Source organism: Nicotiana sylvestris, chromosome 12 (genome assembly GCF_000393655.2).
Source record: "Nicotiana sylvestris chromosome 12, ASM39365v2, whole genome shotgun sequence".
In the NCBI taxonomy this organism is placed as follows: Eukaryota; Viridiplantae; Streptophyta; class Magnoliopsida; order Solanales; family Solanaceae; genus Nicotiana; species Nicotiana sylvestris.
The window spans coordinates 16,366,069-16,385,763 of record NC_091068.1 but is presented as its reverse complement, the minus strand read 5'-3'; the positions used below and the strand labels follow the sequence as shown (position 1 = coordinate 16,385,763).

Genomic DNA, 19,695 nt, shown 5'->3' with positions numbered 1-19,695 from the left:
ACTTGGCAAACACTGACTATTTTTGAATGACCGATCCGAAAACTGGCTAGACCGTGCTATTTTAACGATATCAGCACCACTAAAAGCTGCGATGAAGAAGTGCTAGAGTGATAATTCCCACAACAAAAATGGAAGTCAAATCGAAGAAATATAGTAAGATATGTACATCAGATTATGGTAAGAGTCAATGTCACGTATGATTACTAGAGTTTATTCACTTTAATAAATCACAAAATTGTTTTATGAATTGTTCAGCTAGGGTCATACTAATTAGTAAAATAATACCTCAGATGCGATAAAGGTTAATTTCATGTATAATCATTAAAATTTACTCAATATAATGTAATCGAAACGTTTAATTTGTGAATTATTCAGAAAATACAAAGGTTTAGAAGGTTAATTTTTTATGCCATGTTGTGAGCATATTTCAGGGTTAAATTATGTTAGGCTATGTGCTATATAATAGTTTTAGAGGAGCTCAAATGATAGCTTAAGCTAAATTGCAAGTGCCTATGAACTAAATAGGTAAAAAATTACACCCAGTAGCCAGTCATAGGATCAATTTTTGATATATAACCAGCATTTGAATGTAGTTGAGAAATAGTTAGTTTTTAGTTAAAAAGACTTTTCTGCCCTTATCTTCTTCAAGTGAGAAGGCAGGGACCCGCTTCTTTATCTTCCACTTTTTTCGAACTTTAAGTAAGCGTTTGGAGTCTTTGAACATAAGAATTGTAAAATTTAAAAAAAAAAAATTAAGTGAAAATGGTACTCCCTTCGTTCCAAAATAAGTGATTTTTTGGTCTTTTTCTTGTGGTCCAAAATAAGTGATTTTTTCAGATTTCAAGAATGAATTAATAATTTTTTCCTATATTATCCTTGGAGTAAATAGTGTTGGAATATGTGTTAGGAGTATTTATGTGAGATAGTAAAGGTTAATATGATCAATTCCATTGCTAATTAATGCTAAAAGGTGGATTTCTTAATCTGTGTGAAAACATCTAAAAAATCACTTATTTTGGACCGGAGGGAGTATTTGAAAATTAGAGTTGTGTTTGGACATGAATATAATTTTGGGTTATTTTTGAAGTTTTGTGAGTGAAAATAAAAACAGCTTTTTGGAGTTTTTAAAATTTTCGAAAAATTCCAAAATTTATCTTCAAGTGAAAATTAAAAATTTTATGGCCAAACACTGATTTCGAAAAAAAGTGAAAATTCTTATATCCAAACGGGTCTAAGAATTCAAACTTCTATAAGTGAAACTCCAGACTACTATCCTAGAGTCTGGATTTCAGCTCTAATAATTTAGGAAATTTTACCACCTATAGAATAGGTTAGTACCTTATTTATATTAAATAAATACCATTTTAAAATATTACATCCTATAAATACCTTTTATAGTTTATAGCAAAAAATCTAAATATAGTTCCATCCTACAATTAAGGCACCATATATGCTACAAAATATTTTTCTCTTATTTTTTATATTTTCTCTCACCTAATTAGCGTTATCTCCTCTGACCAGCTTTTCTCTCTCTTCTTTCATACACTTTACCCTCTTCTTCCACAAACCTACGTTTCATAAATCTTCTCCCACCCTAAATCTCTATTTCTCTGCCATTGTCACCTCTACTCTCTTCTCCCACATACCCACGTTACTCAAATTCTTTGTCCTCTCTGTATTTTCACAGCATAATCAATCTTTATTATTATTTGGCATACAAAAACAGATCTATAAAACAACAAATTTCAGCAAGAAAAACGGAAGAAATATAGAGATAGAGAAAGTAGAGGAGAAAGAGATCTAACCGTTCATCTCAACGATAGGGTTTTCAACCTTGATTTTGTCGAAAGCCATGTTTACAGATGAAAGAGGTGAAACTGTATTCACATGTATTCAGTAACATTCATTTATATATTTTAGATGTATTAAAAAGTTGTGATTATTCTCTTGTATTCAGTTGTAATTAACTATTTTATTCAGCAATACTTAGTTGTATTCAAGTGTTTTATACAACTGTATTCAGTTGTATTAAGTTGTAGTTAGTTATATTCAACTATTTTATTCAGCAGAAGTTAGTTGTATTTTGTTGCATTCAAGAGTTTTATTCAATTGTATTTTGTTGTATTCAATAGAAAAAAAGGAGAAGAGAATTGAGAAGTTCGATCAGATGTGTTGCTCTGGTTTCTCCTTCTTTTCACGTTTTTGAGTTGCTTTCTTTGAGCAAAATACAAATTAGTGTGTACTCCTTTTAGTTCTTTGAGTTAAATTAGGAGACTATCATGTGATTTGATTTTCTTTCGTTTTTAACAAGTTTAAGTTCCCAGAATTTGCGCAAAAAAGTTACTATATTTCACTGAAATTTTGCTTGAATACAGTTAAATACAGCTGAAATTTCGCTTGAATACAGTTAAATACAGATAACACTTAGCTGGATTTCTCGTTTTTACGCCTATTTTTTTTCTTGTATTAATGAATACAACTGTTTAAATACATGAAATACATTGTATAAAAACATAAAAGATATCTATAGAGCGTAATATAGCAAAAGGCATCTATAAATGGCTAATTAGGACTAAAAGATGGTGCTTTGTGAAAAATTCTCAATAATTTATGACATATTACTTGCCATGTTGGCACAATATAAATCATTTAGTTCTAGAAAATTTCCAAATTCAACTCGAGTGATTTATCGTTATTCGTTACTTTTATATAGTAGATGTTGATATAATGAATAGCTTAATCCTCATCTCACGAAAATTAGAATTAGGTTATATTTGTAATTTCTAGACCACCAACGACTGTGATTAGATGCATATGATCTTTTTATCCTTAACCAAAAATTCCAGTTTCGAGTCCTAAGAATGAAAAAGAATATGATAGAAAGCGCTTTCCCTCGGTCCACGGACCTTACGCGACGTGAATCTTGATTATCGGAGCGACAACGTGAATATCGAACACGGAATGGAAAACCACAAAAAAAAAAAAAAAAAAAGACAATTTCTAGTACCAGAAAAGAAAGAGACATAAAGGAACAACATTCTTATTGATTGGTAATAGTCCATAATCAAGTACTATCTCATTTTTTAGACAGATACAACAAATTCAGCAGCACCATTAATACCATTCTCATGATGATGATTATGTACCATTTTGCCCTTTTCATCATGAGAAATTACAATATCAAGATTGTAAAGCACAGTGACCAAACTAATAGAACACAAGAAAACCAACACAGGTCCAAATATCCAAAGTACAAGTGTTAATGCTGCATAGAACAACCTATTCGCCACTGCGTTCAAAATGAAGCTCTTTTCAAGTAATTCACAGATGTATTCAATGCTCACTATTCCAAAAATATCTTCTGGACAATTGATTAGGAAATTCACTTGGTTTATGAACCTAATTGATATGGAATAACAAATGAATGAGAAGAGGAAAATTAGCAAAAGTGTCACATATTTTAGTGCCACCATAAATTCTCCATGACCCCCATAAACGGCGTCGTTTAAGGGTTTTTTAACACTATAAGTGCTGCTTATTACTGCAGCTAGGCCAGAACAAAGAAGGATTGATGTTGTGGCCATTAGAGTTGATCCCATTATTGTGTTTCTGAATGTTTGAACTGCCAATATGTTTTTCTTGTCATTGTCCTGCAAAACCAGAGTTTAAGTTATATGTATTGACGGTGTAAAAAAATATTTATGTAATCACGTTAATTACCATAAGATAATGAATTTAATTTCTACGCATTAAAAGGTAGCCAGGTGCATTAGGCATCCCGCGTTTATATTCATGGTCCGGAGAAGAGCCACACCCCAAGGGGCCGGGTCTAATGTAAGCAGTCTACCCTAATGCAAGTATTAATGGACTGCTTGAACCCCCGATCAGTAGGTCACACGGAGACAACTTTACTATTGCTCCAAGATTTTCCTTCTTAATATTTATACCTTAAAAGAGTAAAAGAAGTTTTACAATATTAAATTGATTAAAGGATAATTACAGGTACAATCAGACCTCTCTATAACAAACATTCTCTATAACAACACTTCATTATAATTGTCAAATTTTCTTTGGAAGCAATTTTTTATGTTATATTATGACATATATTTTTTATAATAGTACTTCACTATGGCAGTGAAACAAACGAAGTTGTTATACAGAGGTCGTGTGATTGTATTTGTCCATAGAAGTATGTACGATTAATAAGTAAAGAATAAGTCGTGTTACTTGCTACAACATATCAACATGACCTAACTAAAAGATAAAACATAGGGGCGCAGCTAATGCTCCGCTTACGGGTTTGGCCGAACCCAATAGTTTTTATATCGCAGACTCTGTATTTATCTTGTGAAATTCATGGAATATGTACAAATTATTAGTTTTAAATTCAGTAATTTAAAAGAATTAGAATCTTAAACCCATAAGCTTCAAATTCTGACGCCGTCTTTGATAAAACATGTTACTTGCTATAACACGTCGTTAGTTCTTCTTTTGTCAAGAGAGAACAAAAGGGGGAAATTGGGTTAGTGAGGAGAAAACGACTGCTTATTACTATGTAAAACTCTTTATGCATGCACGTGGTTGTTTATCTTAAAATTGCTAAAATAGACAAAAGAGTACTATAGAGTTTCATCTTATTTCATCTATTTATAGTATTAGAGAGACGTTATGGTTTTATCATGTAACAACCCTAACAAATTAAACCCTCTTTCCCCACAAAAGAGAAATAAAAACATAAGCAGAGACAATTTAATTTTCTATCCTTTTCCCTTTTATTTCTTCTCTCTCTCACTTCCATTTAAGATAGTACGTACGTACCCTTTTTTTTTTATATATATATATTCAACTTTTCATAAAGTAGGTGGAAAATGATTTTGAAAGGACACATAACCATTTGAGAAACAAAATGTTGTCTCGCTATTGCATTCAGTTCAAATGCATATACGCTAAATGCAAAATGGCCACTAATTAAGCTATGGTCCACTATAAATCAACTTTTCACTTGATGACAAGGAAGGAACTATATATGGTTAAAAGAGAGTTCAATTGAATTTTTTTCGTCGAAAATTTATTTGGTAAAAATAGAATAAAAAATTATTTGGCACAATCAGGTATAAATATTGGGTGCGAAATTTTTATATAATTTTGAATTCCCTCGTTAAATTGCCCGATTCGCCATGCATGCACCCCCTCTCCACCCAAACGAACGAAAAGCTTTCAACAAAGAAAATAAAAACTCAAGATGGCCGAGAGAACAAAAAACAGAAAAAGAAAAGAAAAAAGAAGAAGAAAAACATGCTAAAAGATATTAACTATGCTCTTGTAGATGAGCAAAAATAAAACAAACTTGACTATTCCGTTTTGAATAGTCAAGACGTAAAAGCACTCATTTTGAGTTCACTAACTTTAAATTCTGATTCCGTCTATATAATATTATAACTTTGATATATCTTCAGAAAAACTTCTGGACATAAGGGACCAAACCTTATAAACCACTAAAACACCAAATCTACACAACCAACTTAATTAAAGAGATTGGAAAGAAAGAAACAAAACAGACAAAAGAATTGAGAAGAAGAAGAAGAAGAATTAAGGAGTAATTATATATACCTTCATAATGGCAGAAACCCATACACGTCTTCCATTAGCATTGGTTCCAATAATAGTATTAAAAGGTTGAGTTTTAACCTTATGCCATAACCAAATATGATATCCCATACATATCATAAACCCTAATGGAACTAATATTACATCCAAATAACACTTCCTCCATTCCATTTTTCTTTTTTCACACTGTTTGTTTCTGTGTGTGTGTGTGTTTTCCCCCCTTCTGATGATGATATTAATGGAGGAGGATTTATAAGTTTCACCTTTCTACTTCAATGGGTTTCTGTGCTAGCAAGCAATATATATAGGTATACTTTAAGTTCTATGTATGTCCACTGATGACATAAATATATTTACATACATTCTCAGTGTACCCAAAAAAAAAAAAAAAAAAGCAGCCCGGTGACTTATTGATCATAGAGAGACAACTTTACCTAATTTATCAGTATATATGTAACTTAAATCTCATAAATAAATACATATGAGTTTAAGTTTTATGCACTGATGGAGGAAAAAATATTTACATAATCATGTCACTTATAAGATAATTACAGGCAGGTGGAGCCAGGGATTTAAAGTTTAACTTGTTACTGAATCCACATTTGCTTTAAGTATTGAGCTCATAACTAAATATTTATATGTATTTAATGAATTTCCTAATAAAAATATAGGACCTAACAAAAAGTTATTGAGTTCGTCTAATCCCGTACCTAATATTGTAGCTTCACCTCTGATTATAGATAAATCCCTTTATAAACATTAATATAGTAACCTAGTAAAAAAATATAACTAACTTAGGCTTGTTTGAAGCAATATCCCAAATGAAAGGGAAAAAGGGCTTGCGGATTTTAAAAAAAAAAAAAAAAGAAGGTAATTTTCCACTTCGTATTAAATTAGAGTATCCATACAAAGGCACATTACACATACATTTCTTTAGCAGTTCTATTTTTTATTCTCGTCAATTTCGTAGCCTCAATGTTAAAGATTTCCTTATTAAAATGTAATGAAATGTAACTTTACCCACCAAACTTTGTACTTACTAATAATCATTTTTCAATAAATACATATTAAACCTAATAAATATTTTCGTTAATTAGGATAGATTCAAGATTAACGGAAGTTTGATTTTGGTAAACTTCAAATAATTCCTGAGCCCAGTGTCTATCAGAACAGCCTCAAGGTAAGAGTAAAAATTGCGTACATACTATCCTCCCCAGACTTCACCTATAAGATTACACTGGATTTATTGTTATTATTATTATTGTAATACAATTCCTTTTGGTTTGACAGATTTTTATTCAACTGAAAACTACACCCAAATGATAGGAAGATGTGGAGGTCGAGTATTAAGGTTGTAGGTTAGGAGGTAGTCGAGTCTCACTACTAGAAATTCGGTAAAAAGCAACCACAAAAAGCGACCAAAGTTGGTCTCTTATAGGCCTAAAAGCGACCAAACATGCTTGATCGCAATATTGCTGGTCCCTTTATTTTAGGGATCAAAGTTGGTCGCTAATTAGCGACCAACTTTGGTCTCTAAGGTAAAAGGACCAAATATTCCGGGTAAAGACTATAGCGACCAACTTTGGTCGCTTTATTATTTTAATAATATAATTTTGGCGACCAAAGTTGGTCTCTAAATGTAAAATACGTTTTTTTTATTTATTAAAAATCATAAACAGCGACCAACTTTGGTCTCTAATCTAAATATTATATTTTAAAATCTGGAAAATAGAGACCAAGATTGGTCGCTTTTTTATTAATTTTTTTTAAAAATAAGCAACCATAGTTGGTCGCTAACTTCAAGAAATAATTTTTTTTTTAATTATAAGAGACCAACTTTGGTTGCTATATTTTCAGAAATTATTTTTTTATAAATGGAATAGCGACCAAAGTTGGTCACTTTTGAGAAATCTGTGTTAAATAGCGACCAAGGTATTGCCCAGAAAATTGTTTTTTTTTTAAGGAAAAAGCGACCAACTAGCGACCAAAGTTGGTCGCTTTTCTTGGTATATTTTTGGCAGAAACTGCCTGTTTTGGCAGCTACACCACCTGTCAGCTTACCAAAAATCCTAAACAAGCATTTTATGCCAACAACAACAACAACAATAAACAACAACAACAACAACAACAACAACAACAACAACAACAACAACAACAAAAAGCAACAAAGTATAAAGTTCAATAGAACTAACACATTAATCTAACAAAACTAAGTTAACGCTTATTACAAGCTCATTCGAAAACTGGTTCTATTGTCTAGTTCAAAGTATATAAAGTACTCAAGGAGTGTTCTTTCAGCATCCTCGTCCGAAAGTTGGATTGTCTCGCCCGACTCATTAGGTGGCTGACTGCGTATGAATTCCCCCACATCAGCTGTGAAGCGAACCTATAAGAAAAATTATATTGAATTAGTATTTCAAAATTTATATAAAAGTAAATCAAAATACTTAATGAAAAGTAAAAAACTTACATGTATAGTCGAGGCTCGACCCTCGACCCACCTTTCTGGATCAGTAGCGACCAAGTAGTGACCAACCTTGGTCGCTAATGTATATCAAATAATTATTTTATTATTTTCGCCAATTTAGCGACCAACTTTGGTCACTTTTCTTGACAGACCAACTTTGGTCACTAAAGTTTGGTCGTTTTTTTCTGGAATTCTAGTAGTGTCTTGCCTTATTTCGTACCTTTGTGAGACTAGTTTGGTAGGATTTTTGTCTAAAATAGTTAGTGGCAATGTTGTGCCTTACTATTTCGTCTTTCAGTGCAGGGCCTATTTACTAGATATCGTTTTTGCTTTGCATCTTTCTTCTGGATTTCATGTTGTTCCTATTCTTCCTATGATTTCCGTGGTGATTCTAATATTGTCTCCTTTTGTCATTTTGTTTTCTTGAGCCAAGGGTCTTTCGTAAACAGCCCCTCTACTCTTTCGGGGTAGGGGTAAGGTCTTTGCGTACACACTATCCTCCTCAAATCGCACTAGTGGGATTTTACTGGATTGTTGTTGTTGTTAATGGTTGAAAACTACACCCAAAGGAGAATCACAAGCTCGCAACTCGACGAAGTAAAAACTTTTAGCATGTTGAAACTTTTTTAAGTTAGCAATGAAAGAATCCAAAATAGTATCAAAAGAAATGATATAAGCAATCATTTGTTTAAAAGAAGAAAAGAAATCATTTTTAAGATGTACAATCACAAATGACGAGAATTTGTTCTTCAGAAGTACGTTTAGTGGTTCATGGTTAAATCTGAGTCATTATTATTGATCATGATTGATAAAGTTACTAAATCATTGGAGTAATTACCCATCTAACGAAATAATTCTTAACATAGGGCCACGTATAGTCTTAAAATAGTAAGTAATAATATTGAATTGTTTGTTGCTATATACTATACAGGTAAAAGGAGAAATTCAATGTATCAATACTAAATTTCTTGTTAAATATATGGCACAACTAAATAGTTCCATATAATTTTACTAGTTCTGTCTCCTTATTTCTCAAACTTACATATCACCTAACTGATCATAAGTATCATGCAATATGATGGTTGATTTTTTTTTCCTGATTCGACGCTCGGTATCTACATTGGAGTTCCGACTAATTTGAATTCGCGTAGCGTAACCCATTAAAGTGGAAAATGCTTTTTATCACAATTTTTTTATTTTCATGGTTCGAATCCGAAATTTCAGCTAGTTAATGGATAAAGAATCATATCCATCTCATCATAACTATTGATAGTAGTACGATGGTTGTATTGCTCTCTCATAATTTCGTTTTCACGGTTTAAATAGCTTCCATTTTTATTCAATAATTGTACCATAAAAATTGTTTTGCACTTCCAACACTCTATACGAGCCTTCACTTATCAATTAATTTATCTTTATATTATATCATAATATACAAGTAATTTATAATTTGCGGGTTGATGTTGAACAATATAGATAAAGAAACACCAATATAGAAAGCAAAGAGACCTAACTATATTCTTAGAGACCTAATTTGCTTAGCAAAATGCTGAGTTGAATTCCACTAAACAGGCCAAAAATATTAAAATAATTAAACTTCATCAAATAAAGTAAATATAAGAGATTTCCCTTATAGAATGGATTTTGCGAGACGAAACTATAGTCTTCATAGGCAACACACATGTATGCCACTATATTAACCATACCATATAAATTATAATAACGTGTAAGGGTCAAATTGGCTATTCGAGTTGTTAAAGTTTGCTTATCTTTGTATTCACATTATATACGTGAACATTGTCTATTTATACGTGTACGATTTAAGTTTTATATATATGTGTTTGCCCTAAAAATCGAGTAATAATTACACTTGTAATGTGGTTTTAAGGATATGTGATTTCACCTAATACCATTAATTTAGAGATAAGTGATGGAATTGACAAGAATATGAAACAAACCGATGTTTGGACAGCGTCATCGAGCTGATGAACCCTTGAGAATAGTAAAGCAAGAACTGTTAAAGAACGATAAATTGATGAACAATTAAATAAATATTGTATTGCCTTTATCAGTATGAATGTAATGTGTTTACAAATGATTGGGATCCCTCTTTATATACTAGAGGAATCATAATTGTGGTACAATTCTAATTACGGAAGTAAATCCCATGATTGATATAAATAAACGCCCTTGATTTAATCTGCTCCGGGATTTCTGCCGTTATCTCCGACCAATTACGGATATTTTGCCCTTCCGTTATTGCATTTCACTTGATGTCGGTCATACTTAGTCTCGATTGCTGCTGGCCTCGGTCTCAACGAACACTTCGATATTTGGACTCGATGCCTCGTCTTCGAGCTCGGGCCTGATTCATTATGAGATTATCCCCGATGAAGCTCCTTTGTTTCGATCAAATAGCAAAATCAGGTAGGTCTGATTTCGATCGTATACAGATAGTCCCATCGTTTCTTAGAGTGTAATGAGAAGAACAAACTGACCCTTCGATTTTGCACCTCGACTAAGTATGATGTCACCCTCGTGACGTAAGCGACGGAGGTGACTGAAGCGGCGCGTCTGCATAGTTCTCAAGATCATTAATTGGTGCCAGTTGATGGTTGGCCACTAATACTTTTGAACCGTTATGGATAACATTATAAATAGACCCTCCTCATGATTTTTTCAAACTTTACTTTCAAAACTTTTCTTAATCTTCAAAGCTCTCCTACTTCTTTCAAGTTACTCAATTCCGCAAACTATCTACATCCCGTTCGTCAATCCTCTCAACAAACTTCATCTTCTTCTTTTTTCTGAACTCATACAGACATGGCGAAAACATCTAAAACCGTTCTCTAAAAGGAAAAAGTCTCTTCATCGCGGCCAGCCGGTGACAAAACGTCGGTGGAGCCATGCATTGAGGAGTGTGTTCTGGGGTCGTGTGATCTTACGTCCGATTTCAAGATCGAGATATCCTCGTCTGTACCTGGCCGATGCGAGCCGATGTCGAGATATATATACTCGATAACTGAGGGTGACCTAAAGCAGGTAAAAAAGGGTTACCGTTGGGAAGGAAAAGAGGTGGTGATCCCGACCCTTGAAGAGGACATCACCACTCACGTGAAAGGGTTCTTGAGTGTTTACACCGTTATCCTTGATTTTTGCCGCCAATACCAAATAACCTTGGTCCAGGTCCATCCTTCCTTCTGTCGCATTGTTATTTTGCTTCGATTCTTCGTGAGCCAAGTCGAGGGAATGCCTTTTACCCTCGACCGCCTTATTAGAATGTACAGTCCCCGTCTCTATCGAGGAGGGTTAATAAGGCTTCAGTGCCGGGCCACCAAGGTGTTGTTCTCGAGCATAGATGAGGACAATGATCGAGGATGGATGGGCCGGTTTGTCTGAGTGAGGACTTCCAACATAATTCCGACCGAGAAGATGTAGTTCCTTGAAGAGTGGAACATGAAGCGTAAGCACGAAATTGCCTATAACTTTCGTCTACCATTTTGTCTCTTTTGTCTTTTCGTATTTACATCTTTTCCTATGATACAATGGTTGCTTGGGTGCCCGATGCAATCCCGAAACTTGAAGGTTGGGTTCGGAAGCTGGCCTCGACCTCTTCGTACTCTGAGCGATGTTGGCGTGATTTGGCCAAGGGCCGATGGGAGGCCAAAAATCACGGTAAGCCATACTATCGTATTTGATACCTTTCTGTGAAATGTGTCTTTCTTATTTTTACTTGATTTCCTCCCATACAGATCTCAGGGACAATGCTGCCATGAGGCCTCCCCCACTCAGGGAAAAGGAGGCCCCGAAAACGGCTAAGGACAAGAAGAAGAGAAGGGCTTCGTCTTCCGATACTCCAAAGCCTAAGAAGAGCAAGGCCCGTAAGTCAAAGAATGATACTGCCGCTTTGTCTGCTAACGTAGCCCAAAAGCTAGGAGATGAAGAAGAAAAGGGAGAAAATAATGATTGTGAGCTGGTGGCTCGAAAGAGGAGAAGCGTCGAAGCTTCAAAAACAGCTGAGCCAGTGATGGTCGAGGAGGCTCATCTTCGGACCAAGGAGATCTCGGAAGATGGTCCGAGTAAAGTTCCCGAGTTATCGGGGGTCAAAGATGTCTCCCGCCGTGACAAACAACCGATGAGTGTGCATGTCCACCATGACGAACACTCAGCGGGCATGCCTGAAGGGTTCGGTTCTGAGGTCCTTCAAAAATGAGAGAGTGCCCTTAGTGACTTGCTTGGGGCAAACAATATTGATGATTCGCCGCCCGACCCCATATTTTCTTGAGCTGAGCTGAACAGGTGTGAGGCCGATCTCAAAAGGCTTGCAGAGGAGAGAGACGCCCTCAAACTCCTCTATGTGCAAAAGAGGAGGAGATCAGGGACCTCCGAGCTGAATTGGCAAGAGCTCATAGAGAGCAGACCGATCTCATCGAGCAGGTAACATAAATTTTTGGGGAGCTTGACATATCAATTTAATATTGGCGAGTAACACTTAGATGTTGCAGGTTCAGCAGAAGGCCAAAAAGATCAAGCAACTTTACGAGAAAGCTGAGGTGAAAGAGGTAGAGACTTTAGGGTGGAAGCAGAACATGTACCATTTTGCCTCGGAGAAAGATACCGGTCCGGACCAGCTATCTTCGGCTGAGAGTCAACTCCAAAGCATGAAGGAAGTGAGCTTGGCTTGAGCCAAGAAAATTGAAGATCTTGAGACTCGGCTAGCCGTTGAGCTTGCAAAGTCCGCATCTGTAGCGGAAAAAGTAAAGGCCGAGGCGAAGGCTGTCGTGGTCATCTACCGAGCCGATGCTGAAGCCGCTAACGCTCGATCAAAGGAAACTTTCGATGTTGCTCAAGTTCGATTATCCCGCGTTGTCGAGCATGCCAAATGCCAGTATCGGAGAGAGACTCTTGAAGATATTCATGCTCGTGGCTTTGACCTCACGGTCGATATCGAGAATGCAAAAATGCTAGAGACTGAAGCTGAAGCTTTGCTCTCTTATAATGATGACTCTGGGAGTGCGAGCGGATCCGAGAGCGGAGAAGATGAAGATGAAGCTCTCGAGGATGATTAGGCACTTAGAATTTTTTATTTTTATTTTTATTTTTTTTCTTTTTTTGATTTTTGTGTAAGGCCCTAAGTGATCTTTGTAAATACTTTTGCATATATGAAAGATCATTTTTCTTTCCGATTTGTCTCTAATTTCTGTTTCGTGAAAACTTTGTTTTGCTTTTGCCTTATGATAATTTTGATGTACTTTAGGTCTTGTTAGAAATTTGACTCACTTCGTTGCCTTGTAAAAAAAATCGTTTGTTTGTGAATCCGAAACTTAAGCAATTTGATCGGAGTTGGACTAATATATTCTCTATCACCGAGTAAGTATTTGCTCGAACTCAGAGTAGATAAAACCTTTAGGTTTTGTTTGAGTGAGGGCGAATCCTCCAACCCAAAAAATATAGTGGCCCTTAGGCTCTTTGAATTGGGCCAATATGGCCTCAAAAGAGTGGCTTCCTCCCTTTTCGGCTTAAAAAGATTAATCTTATAAAAATTTATTATGCCTTAGCATGAGGTAACTCTGTACCCATTGGAGTTATCGAAAACTTTGTTGTGCCTTGGCATAAGTTTGTTCGAGAGTTCGAACAATTTTGTACCTTTTAAGGTTTTCGAGGGTTGATATTATCGAAACCCTTTGTAATTTTGCCGAGGGTAGCCTTGTTTAACCGGTTTTGTGAAAATATTTGAAGGCCTATTTTACTACGTAATTCTGATGTCTCTGAACCATGTTAGTTCGGCCGTAGCCTTTAACTTGAGATTTGCCCTTTGGGCTTGTTTCTCAACAGTACTTCGAACTTGTTCGAAGTACCAGATCCCTAGTGGAGTGGTCGTGGCCTGTAAAATCAACAGTTGCCTTTACAAGGTTTTATGATTTCAAAGTTTAGTAATTCAAGAAGGTTGATCTTTGGACGTTACTCCCCGAGTACGGGGTTAATTGTCCGAGCTTTAGTTACGGTTGGCTCTTGAGCCGGTTTTCGTAATAATCGTAAGTACGAAATTATAAAGTAGAAATCTCACCAAATCATGGAACATCTGATAAGGATAAAAAACTTCTTTCAATAGATCATTCATGAGTACATGTTTTATCATTAGGGCTCGAGCAATCTACGTTGGCACGGTTCGTTTGACCATTTGTCCTTTTACAAAATTTTCCTATAGAGACCCTATTGACACGAGATGTTTCCCTTAAAAATGTAACATCCGAGGGTAATGCCCCCCAGTATTCGAGTTTGATTGTAAAGAAGCCTCGAATACTGTTGAATTGTCCCCAGGTAGCACATATAATTGTTGCCTCATTAAAAACCTCGTCATAAAGAATTGTTGCTGAAGTTGTATTCTGATAACCAGGGTGCTTCCCTCGGTCTGTGCTATATGGTTGGTATCGATCTCTGTTCAATCGGGGCTCTGTGTCGATGTCCCTTTAAATCCTGCCTTCGAATCTGTTTTGGTAAACGTAATCGGATAGAGCTCCCAACTGATCATCCTCGACCCTGATCTTTGATTGGTACCGATTATGCCCATCGGCCCAGGTCACCGCTGGATATTCAATCAAATCCTGCTTTAGTTGACGTAATGCTATCGAATTTCGCTCGTTCAAAGCCTGAGTAAAGGCTTGGACAGCCCAATCATCCGTAACCGGGGGTAGGTCCATGCGTCCCATCTGAAATCGAGATACGAACTCCCTTAGCATTTCGTTGTCCTTCTATCTCAATTTAAAGAGGTCTGACTCCATGGTCGTGACCTTTATTGCTCTGGCGTACGCCTTTACGAACGAATCAGCGAGCATGGCAAAAGAATCGATGGAATTGGGCAGCAAATTGTGATACCATATCATTGCCCCTTTCATAAAGTTTCTCCAAAAAAATTTTAACAAAACGGATTCAATCTCATCATCTTCTAAATTATTTCCCTTTATTCCATATGTGTACGAAGTGATGTGTTCATTAAGATCGGTGGTCCCATTGTACTTGGGGATATCTGGCATACGGAACTTCTTAGGAATGGGCTTCGGAGCCGCACTTTGAGAAAAAGGCTTCTGCACGAACTTCTTCGAATCCAAACCCTTTAGAATCGGGGGTGCCCCCCGGTATTTGGTCAACTCGTGAGTTGTACATTTCTACCTTTTTGTCATTAGCCTCGATTTTCTTTTCACCTGATTCTATCCATTTAGTGAGCTCCTCGAGCATTTTCATGATGGCGGGATCAATTCCCGATCCATTATCGTTCAATTTTTCCTGCACGGGTTCGACCCTATGAGCAACTTCCTGTGATGTATCGAGTTCGATTCTGCTTAGGGCTCGATTCTGATTTTGAAGTTGAGCTATTGCAGCCTGCTGTATTTTTAGCATGTCAAATATCATTCGAAAGCTAATTCCGCCTTCTTCACCATTTTGTGTGTTCCGATCGGCTGCTCGGGCGTCTTTACGGACGCTATTTTCAGGATCAACGCCTAAATCTCCACGAATGGCTACATGAGAATTGACATCAATCGTATCCACGGCCTGTTGTGCGTCGGGATTGATTGGAGGTACTCCGCTTCCCGGGGTGACTACGTGCTCGTTTTCGCCATGAAGACCAAGACTGGTGTCAATGTGAGTGGGTACTACTTGAGAGTTTGACATGTTGATTCCTGAAATCAAAAATACTCACAAAAACAAGCGTAAAAGTAGTGTGTGTTATGAAGGCTAAAATATTAAGCAATCACTATTATCCTTAGCCCCACGGTGGGCGCCAAATTGTTTACCCTAAAAATCGAGTAACAATTACACTTGTAATGTGGTTTTAAGGATACGTGATTTCACCTAATACCAATTGATTAATTTAGAGATAAGTGATGGAATTGACAAGAATATAAAACAAACCGATGTTTGGACAGCATCCTCGAGCTGATGAACCCTCGAGAACAGTAAAGCAAGAACTGTTAAATAACGATAAATTGATGAACAATAGAGAAATATTGTATTGTCTTTATCAGTATGAATATGTGTTTACAAATGATAGGGACCCCTCTTTATATACTAGAGGAATCCTAATTGTGATACAATTCTAATTACGAAAGTAAATCCCATGATTGATACAAATAACCGCCCTTGATTTGATCTGCTCCGAGATTTCTGTCGTGATCTCCGACCAGTTACAGATATTTCGCCCTTCCGTTATTGCATTTCACTTAAAGTCGGTCATACTTAGTTTCGATTGTTGCTGGCCTCGGTCTCGACGAACACTTCAATCTTTGGACTCGATGCCTTGTCTTCGAGCTCGGGCCTGATTCATTACGAGATCACTCCGATGCAACTCCTTTGTTTCGATCAAATAGCAACAAATATATAGAGAGAGAGAGAGAGTGTGTGTGTCTCCAGATAGGGCCCTGCTATTCCGGTTAGCTAGCGAGCTGTTCTTTCGGGCGGGGAGTAGACTGGGTCCTATGGGCCCACAACGCAAGCGCCATTGTTAGACACCACCCGAGAAGTATTAAATTATCAGTCCAGGTGATGATCTAATTTACTAGTGGCGACAAAGTCTGGTAATTATAAAGGTGGAAAGAGATTATCGGATGAGAAAATCGGCACTTGTGTTTTATTAAACAAGATCAAGAACGAAGTTATTTTAAAAATGCAATAAAGAATTTTAATATGTAATTATCTCATACGTCACCTGATTATATAATACTCTCAAGTCTCAATCACCTTTGTGTTTTATTAGGTCAAATACGTAACTAAGTGATGATGATGATTCAGTTTTCTCAATGAAGAAAAAAAAGAAGGCGAAAAACGGCATTCCATTAAACTAATTTTTAATTGGTGTTAAGATTGGCATTCTTTCTTAATACTAATATTATGAAAAGCAGAAAAAGACAAATTAAGAGTGCAATTAAGTGCTTTCTGGTTGGCCACCTTCTTAGCACTCAAATTATTATTTCTCCAATATTTCACAACCAGGTCTACTAGCAAGTAATTACAGATAAATTTAAACAATAAAATGTGTAACTCTATCACAAATAATAATTGATAATTACTATCACAAATTAAAATACACAATTAATATAAAAGAAAAAAAATATACTATGAATTCAATACTTTGTCTAGACAGTTCTTTCCTCGGTGGAGTCTCATTCTGTCCCCCCATCTTTCTTAGGAATTTTCCTAAATTGGCCTTTAACTTTCACCAAATTCTCATTCCCATTTCCACCAACCATAGATAGGATATACCTTTAACAAATGTAGGTACATCTAGGGGTGTTTATAAAAACCCGAAAAATCGAACCAAACCGACCAAAAAAACCGATACTTTTTGGTTTGGTTTGGTTTTGGTTTTGAATTTTAAAAACCGATCAAATTTGGTTTGATTTTGGTTTTAATCAGAAAAAAAACGAACCAAACCGACTATAGGAGTAGCTATTTCTAATTTAATATTACACCTATACATATGTATATTGTTATACAAAGTTTCAAAAGATTTATGGTAAATGTTAATAGTTTGCACTTTTAATATAGTTCTTTACCTTTACATTCTAGTTTGATTGGTAGTTTTCTTTTGTTTAGTGTAAGAATCCATTCAGTGTTAAAAATAACATATTTTTAATTGAGTCCTTAAATTATTCATCACTATTTGATTCAATTATCATCAATATATTTTCGTAAATAATAGATTTCTCAAAGGGCAATTGATTTGATAGTGTTACATTGAAAATGTGGTCGCCGGAATATGTGTTTGGTAGTGTATGTCTTATATTTAAGAAAAAACCGACAAATAACCGAAAAAACCGAAAAACCGACATAAACCGAATCGAGAAAAATTGACTTAATTGGTTTGGTTTAGTTCTAATATTTGAAAAAACGACTTATCTGGTTTGGTTTCTTTTTAGGGAAAAACCGATCCAAACCGAACCATGAACACCCCTAGGTACATCCATCAATGTATTTGATTCTGAAATATATTATATAATTTAAATAGTTATACCTTCAACATGTATGGATTAATTAATTTATAGCCACTAACTTAAAATTTTAAATAGGGTGGCTTAGGTTTAGTGGCAGGAGCCAGAATTAAACTTTATGAGTTTGGGATTCTAGAACAACAACTTTAATTGTTAATAGATGGATCGAGAATTTAATCAAGGGTGGACCTAGATTTTGAGTTACGAGTTCATCTGAACTCAATAACTTTTATCCAAACCTATATTTATCTTAAAAATTAATTAAATTTGTAAAAATAATTAATTTATAATTAACCTATTTGTTTAAATGAACTAGAATCCCGGCCATAAATTTTAAATTTTGACTTCACCTTTAAATTTAATTTTTATATATATTTAATAAAATCCTTGACATATATACAAAGTTATAGCTAAAGTCAATAAGTTCAACATAACCTATACTGTAACGCTCTCCCTCCCTCCCACCCCGCCCCCCAACCTTAACGCTTGAGATAAGAAGAAATATTCAAATAAGAAAACATATAAAAGAAACAAAGTCCTAGATATTGGAAAAGACTTGCATTTCTAATAAAAACTTTAGGAAATAAATTTGAAGGAACCTGTTTTTTCTCTGTGTTCTTTACACAGTTAAAGTGACATATGTATACACCTAGGTTTTTCTTTTTATGTACAATATTTGTTTAGTCAGAATTCTTTTTTTCCCTAGTATATTAGTTAGATATATTGATTTACAAGTTTCACAAACTAAGTTGGTTAGGTTCAACCGTTTAGAAAAAATGATTACTACTATTAATTAGGGGGAGGGGAGAGGAACTCATTAAAATGGTAGATGAACTCAAACATGTTGGAATCAAGATTACATTTGTAATAATGAGAAAATGAAAGATGTAAGGGAAATATTCTTTCTTTTTTTTTTTTGGGGGGGGGGGGGAAGTTTAACCCAAATAATAATCTTCCAAGTTAACAGGTTAAGTTGGAGTAATAGTTTTGGCATAATAATATTTTACGGTATTAGAGTAGACTGCCTGCATCACACCCCATTGGGGTACGGCCCTTTCGAACCTTACATGAACGTGAAATATCATGTTTCGCGCAGCTGACTGTCCTTGTAACATTTTACGGAATAAAATTTCATATTCATCCAGAATATGAAAGTATAATAGGAATATTCTTTTTGTTAGTTGCACTAGATGAATGATTTTAAAATATTATGCACCAAAATCTAGAGTATTAAATTAATATTATAAAGTGGAGAATATATGAATAAGAATTTACCATAAGCTTTTATTAGGTGTGGAAATCTTAGAAATGAAAGTTGATGAGAATATGGGTTAAATAGAAGCATATATTCTGCATATTGTATCAGATAAAATCATTCTTAAACCTACTTATAAGTTATACCGTCCAAAATTAAATATCATATTAAATTTTGGCATGAGTAAATGAATGACTATTGAAGATGTAGAATATTTACAAAAAGATTACATGTGTTTCATTATTCTTTTTTAATTTTAAAAAATGCAATGGACAGAAAGTTGCATGCTCGAAATGCCCAAAAAAAAAAGTAGGAGCTCCACGTTGCTTTTTAGAGAAAACAGAAAATATGTCAACGGTAATCTATCTTTATCAAAAAAG

General features: G+C 35.1%; 2 protein-coding genes across 2 annotated transcripts; one reads left to right on the top strand and one right to left on the bottom strand.

Annotated features, from left to right (window-relative positions):
• Window positions 1–3,024: 3,024 nt before the first annotated feature.
• Window positions 3,025–5,893, bottom strand: LOC104211865 (uncharacterized). The gene is made up of 2 exons (XM_009761005.1): window positions 5,611–5,893; window positions 3,025–3,650 (listed from the first exon to the last, which is right to left on the bottom strand). Exons 1-2 carry the CDS (start codon window positions 5,776–5,778, stop codon window positions 3,084–3,086), a joined length of 735 nt encoding a protein of 244 aa, XP_009759307.1. The 5' UTR covers window positions 5,779–5,893; the 3' UTR covers window positions 3,025–3,083.
• Window positions 5,894–11,619: 5,726 nt separating this feature from the next.
• LOC138882724 (uncharacterized) lies at window positions 11,620–13,143 on the top strand. The gene is made up of 4 exons (XM_070163344.1): window positions 11,620–11,749; window positions 11,827–12,272; window positions 12,580–12,694; window positions 12,776–13,143. The coding sequence occupies exons 1-4, from the start codon at window positions 11,620–11,622 to the stop codon at window positions 13,141–13,143; spliced, it is 1,059 nt and encodes a 352-aa protein (XP_070019445.1).
• The last annotated feature ends 6,552 nt before the right edge of the window (window positions 13,144–19,695 follow it).